The 6,000-nt window shown below is 36.6% G+C and overlaps 1 protein-coding gene across 1 annotated transcript in view; it reads left to right on the forward strand.

Moving 5' to 3' along the window:
- The window catches only part of ptpn5 (protein tyrosine phosphatase non-receptor type 5), a 63,096-nt gene extending 61,354 nt beyond the window's left edge, over positions 1-1,742 (forward strand). The window contains exon 13 of the mRNA XM_017458341.3: positions 608-1,742. Within this exon, the coding sequence (XP_017313830.1) occupies positions 608-701 (94 nt within the window). The 3' untranslated portion in view covers positions 702-1,742. The remainder of the gene's footprint in view (positions 1-607) is intronic.
- The last annotated feature ends 4,258 nt before the right edge of the window (positions 1,743-6,000 follow it).

Genomic DNA, 6,000 nt, shown 5'->3' on the forward strand with positions numbered 1-6,000 from the left:
TGTCAGTCCCAAGAACAACAATCCCGACTGTACGATAATTGGCTACTGAAATTTGCACTGGGAGATAAGGTACTCATTTTATTACACACAGTGTGTGGCAAATAGTGTTCATCTTATAGTCTGGACCTGTTACATTGCCCAATTCATGAGCAAGAGCCCAGCTCACTACAGGTGTACATAGCAGCCATAACACACCAAAGCACCTTGGATGCTTTCTCTCTAGTTCCCATACGCTTATTACTGCCTTTCAAAAGGATTTTTGGTGCCTCAACTTTAACAATGCCCACCCCAGTGGTGTCAGTGTCACTGTAATCTCTGAGCACCTTTCAGTGGAGTCCTATAGTGAGTCATCCTCCTCATGACATTGTTGATGTACATTATCCAAGTGTTTCATACTGCCCCTGTTAGGAGAGGTGAAATAGAACAAGGTTTTTATCAACCTTGCCAGGGTTTCATGACATTCAGAAACACTGTTGACTTGGTGAGAGTCGAATGATTGCTGTATAATATGTCACTATATGACTTTATGCATGTGTGCATGCATGCATATGCACATGAGGTGGATATATATAATTAATGTAATAGCTTCTTCATTTTGTTTTCATAGGGGTGGCATGATTCAAACAGCTGAGCAGTACCAGTTTGTGCATCATGTTCTGAGTTTGTATGAAAGACAGCTGACTTGGAGACCAGAAGAATAGCATTTGCCACAGCACATCCTAACCCACTATCAATCTGTCAACACTTTACATCTGCCTGCACAAGACCTCAACAAGTCAAGCATCTGTTGTGCTCCTGCTAGACTGTATAATAGTATGATCTATTGTTAAATGTTGGGTTATGTGTAAACCTGCAAGACTTTAACTCAGGGCTTCAACTCCCCAATATGTTTCTGTGTCATCAGAATCAGTACTACTTCATAAGGCATCATGGGGGACCAGGGCATGCTCTCAGCTAAAGTTACATTAACAGTGAACCATGCCTATTCCTTAATGCCGCTCCCACTCTCCACCAATCCTGACCCTGGCCTGTGGCCTTAAGATATTTAATAAATATACACTCACTGATGACTTAATTAGGAACACCTGTACATCTGCTCATTCATGCAGTTATCCAGTCAGCCAATCATGTGGCAGCATAATGCACTGAATCATGCTGATACAGGTAAAGAACTTCAGGTACACATCAAATATCAGAATGGGGAAAATGTGATCTCTGTGACTTGGTGCCAGATGGACCACATGATGGGCTGATTAAATAACTGCATGAATGTGCAGTTATACAGGTGTTCCTAATAAAATTTCAGTGAGTTTACATACCTGACAATTTTTTTTAATTAACTGTCAAACTGCAGTATGAATTCTTGCTGAGTTAGTAAGCGATTTTTTTATAGACTCCCCAAAACTATGAAGTGCCTTGAAACAGTATATAGCTCCAAATACCATTCAGTGTACGTTTTTAAATTTAAAATAATTAATTTATAATATTTTGTTCCCTATTTATCTAGTGTCATAGCTTATCCAACTTAACTAGAATTTACTGAGCCTGTAAAATTATATATTTGAAATGTAAAATATAAAATGTGAAGTGTCGGTTTAAAAACATATGTTTAAATAATTCTAACAGTATTAAATAAAATAAATAGTAGTTCTGATACAATACATAAATGCCACCCAGAAATATTACTGTTTGGTCACACTGAGTACTGTACACACAGGCCCATATTAGTCCCATAATTTAAATTGAGGATAAATATTGGAGCAAGTAGATTTTAAAGTAGGCTGAACTGGAATACATAAATCCTTTTGTCCTACTTAAAAAATATTTTCTCTTGTATATATTTTGCCAATCATTTTCTAAGGTCATTTTCTTGCTTATTCTGAGGAATTCCTGGATTCCTTTTCAGAAAGGGAGATTCACGCTTTCAAAACCATTTTAAACTATGTCTTTTGGTATTCCTAGCACATTTCTAAACTTATCATTTTATTCACTTTTGATAGCTTCAGATTGTGTTTTATGCCATAGTCTTATTGCAGAGTGTCACCATATTTCCTAAGTGAAAAATGAGTGGATGACCAGATGACCACCATTTATTTACAGTGGGGGAAATAAGTATTGAAGGCATCAACATTTTTTTTAAGTAAATATATTTCCAATGAGGTTATTCACTTGAAATGTTCACCAGACATCAGTATTAACTCAATAAATCCACAAATATAAAGAGTTCACAACATTAAAGTCCATAAATAAAGTTATGTGCAATAAAATGGAATGACACGGGAAAAAAGTATTGAACACGCTAAGAAAAAGCAGTTCTCCAAGGTAAGGCAAGGTACCAGCTGAAATCCGTAAGTAATGATACCCCCTATCTGTGCAAATTAATATCAACTGGGTTAGTAAATTGATGGTCTATAAAAAGGCTTTTCGTTACCAAGGTGTTACACAAGAAACATCTCATGATGGGTAAAAGCAAAGAGCTCTCCCAAGACCTTCACACCCTTATTGTTGTGAAACATATTGATGGAATCAGATACAGACGTATTTCAAAACTTCTGAATCCTCCAGTAAGCACCATTGGGGCCATTATCCACAAGTGGAAACAACATCACTCCGTCATCAACCGGCCATGCACAGGAGCTCCTCACAAGATATCTGACCAGGGAGTCAGAAGAATAGTCAGAAGAGTAGCCCAAGAGCCAAGGACCACTCGGAAAGAGCTCCAGAAACACTTGGAGGCAGCAGGTACCATCGTCACAGAGAAACAATAGACAATGCGCTCCACTGCTCACACTCACCCACAATACTCCATTACTAAAGAAAAGGCATGTTGAAGCTCGTTTAAAGTTTGCTACAACTCATTTGGACAAGCCTATGAAATACTGGGAGAGTGTATTCTGGTCAGACGAGAGCAAAACTGAACTTTGTGGCTGTCATACTACACACCATGTTTGGAGAAGAAATGGCACTGCACATCACCTAAAAACACTACACCAACAGTGAAGTTTGAAGGTGGAAGCATCATGGTGTGGGGCTGCCATCCACCAGGATGATGAAGATGAGATGTGGGTGGACTTCCAGCAGGACAACGATAAAAAGCATACAGCAGAGAAAACTCTTAATTGGTTTCAGAGAAAAAAAACCAAGGTGTCAGAATGACCCAGTCAGTCACCTGACTCGAATTCAACTGAACAAGATTTAAAGACAACATGTTTAGAAGAATGGACCAAAATCACACCTGAATACTGCGGCCCATTAATTTCTTCATACAGGAAGCGTCTTGAAGCTGTCATTACAAACAAAGGCTTCTCCGCTAAGTATTAAATACATTTCAGTTAGTATGTTCAATACTTTTTGCCCGTGACATTCCTCTTTATTACACATAACTTTATTTATGGACTTTAGTGTTCAGATTTCTTTATATGAGTGAATTTATTAAGTTAATACCAGTCTGGTGAAAAGTTCATGTGAATAACCTAATTGGAAATATATTTACTAAAAAAATATTGTCACATTCAATACTTATTTCCCCCACTGTATCTATTAGTATAAATATTCTTTAAATCTCTATTGTAAGCATAGTTTACATATGTGCAAGGTTTTGACATTCTATAAGCATGGCTGACCATACAAGGTCAGGGTCTGGTTCCAGAGGAATACAAATGTGTGAAGACAACAACTAAATTTAAAATTTGTGTTTTTCTAATTGTATGAAAAGGGAAAACTTGTGTTAGTGGCACACATCAAATTCTGGACACTTGCCTGGTCACACATTCACTTGGTAAGAAGTTATCACAATCCATTTTTAACAGGATGCATTTGAATATTGTTCTCAACCTTCAAAAAGTATTGTGAATGTTCAGAACAAACAACTCATATGTAGGATTGTGGTTCTTGGGAAAATACTGCAAAGCACTGCCACTTTTTCTACAAAAATCAATTCATGGTTCATGTCAAGATGCACTAGACAGTTTATGTAAAGACAACGTTTAAAAAGTCAGTGTTTAAACTTATTTGTTCATACTAGATTAGTAGAATAAAATAAATAAATAAATAAAGTTGTGTAGCATTTAAATATGTGTACAAACTACAAAGCAAGAATTACTGTGGGAAAGAAAGAAAATAGGAAATGTCAGAAACATGTGTGCTAGGTACTAACAGTTATGTGCTTCTCTGCAGAATTGCCTCCTAATATAAAATTTAGACTTAGAGAAATAAAATTTAGACTTAGCAAAAGCCTGTGTGCTAAATTATTACAAACATAATTACAAAATTGCTAAATAATTACTGAACACACATACAAGCACATAAAGACATGCACTGTGGGGGAGCAATATTACGTAATCTACAACAATTATTTGTGAATGAAGATAAACTCTTTAAACAATAGTCTAACATAAACAGTATTAGTCAGAGCATAGACAGAGACGTATCATTGGTGGTCTGATATGAAACTTATGGGACAAAAGTATAAATATATACTTTATTATATATATGTATATGTGAATATAAAACATACATTTATAAAATGGTTATAAAATGTGTACACATCCCTGGTAAAATGGCAGGTTTTCGTGATGTAAAAAAAAATTAACCAAGATGAATCATTTCAGAACTTTTTCCACCCTCCGTGTGAAATTACAACATCTAAGAAATAAGTGAAAAATCAATCAGAAACTTTTTAGGGAAAAAAGGAAGAATCAAAAACTTACAATAACCTAGTTGCATAAGTGTGCACACTCCTAAACTAATACTTTGTTGAAGCCCCTTTTGATTTTATTACACCACTCAGTCTTTTTGGGTAAGAGTCATCAGCATAGCACATCTTGACTTGGCAATATTTTCCACACTTTCTTGCGAAAACATTCTAGATCCATAAGATTTTAAGGACATGTCGTGTGCACAGCCCGCTGCAGGTCAGCCCACAGATTTTTAATTGTATTCAGTTCCAAGCGCTAGTACTAGGTCATTCAGAAATTTTCTCTTTTTTTATTTTCTTTTGGTTAAGCCTTTTTTTTTATTATTATTATTTGAACGTATGTTTTGGGTCATGGTCATGCTGAAAGGTGAAATTGCTTTTCATGTTCAACTCACTAGCAGACACCTGAAGACACCTGGTATTTGAACCTACAGTGGGGGGAAATAAGCATTGAACCTGTCAACATTTTTTTCACTAAATATATTTCCAGTGAGGTTATTCACATGAAAGTTTCACCAGACATCAGTATTAATTCAATAAATCTGGAAATATAAAGAATTCACAACATTAAAGTCCATGAACAAAGTTATATGTAATAAAGTGGAATGATACGGGAAAAAAGTTTTGAACACACTAAGATAAAGCAGTTCTCCAATGCAAGGTAAGGCAAGGAACCAGCTGAAATCCATGAGTAATTATAGCCCTATCTGTGTAAATTAATATCAGCTGGGTTAGTAAATTGATGGTCTAGAAAAAGGCTTTTCGTTACCAAAATGCCACACAAGAAACATCTCATGATAGGTAAAAGCAAAGAGCTCTCCCAAGACCTTCAAAACCTTATTGTTGAGAAACATATTGATGGAATCGGATACAGACGTATTTCAAAACTTCTAAATCTTCCAGTAAGCACCATTGAGGTCATTATCCACAAGTGGAAACAACATCACTCCGTCATCAACCGGCCATGCACAGGAGCTCCTCACAAGATTTCTGACCAGGGAGTCAGAAGAACAGTCAGAAGAGTAGCCCAAGAGCCAAGGACCACTCGGAAAGAGCTCCAGAAACACTTGGAGGCAACAGGTGCCATCGTCACAGAGAAAACAATAGAAGCTGGTTTAAAGTTTGCTACAACTCATTTGGACAGGCCTATGAAATACTGGGAGAGAGTAGTCTGGTCAGACAAGAGCAGAATTGAACTTTTTGGCTGTCGTACTACACACCATGTTTGGAGAAGAAATGGCACTGCACATCACCCTAAAAACACTACACAAACAGTGAAGTTTGGAGGTGAAGCATCATGGTGT

This window comes from Ictalurus punctatus, chromosome 27 (assembly GCF_001660625.3).
Source record: "Ictalurus punctatus breed USDA103 chromosome 27, Coco_2.0, whole genome shotgun sequence".
NCBI classification, from domain to species: Eukaryota; Metazoa; Chordata; class Actinopteri; order Siluriformes; family Ictaluridae; genus Ictalurus; species Ictalurus punctatus.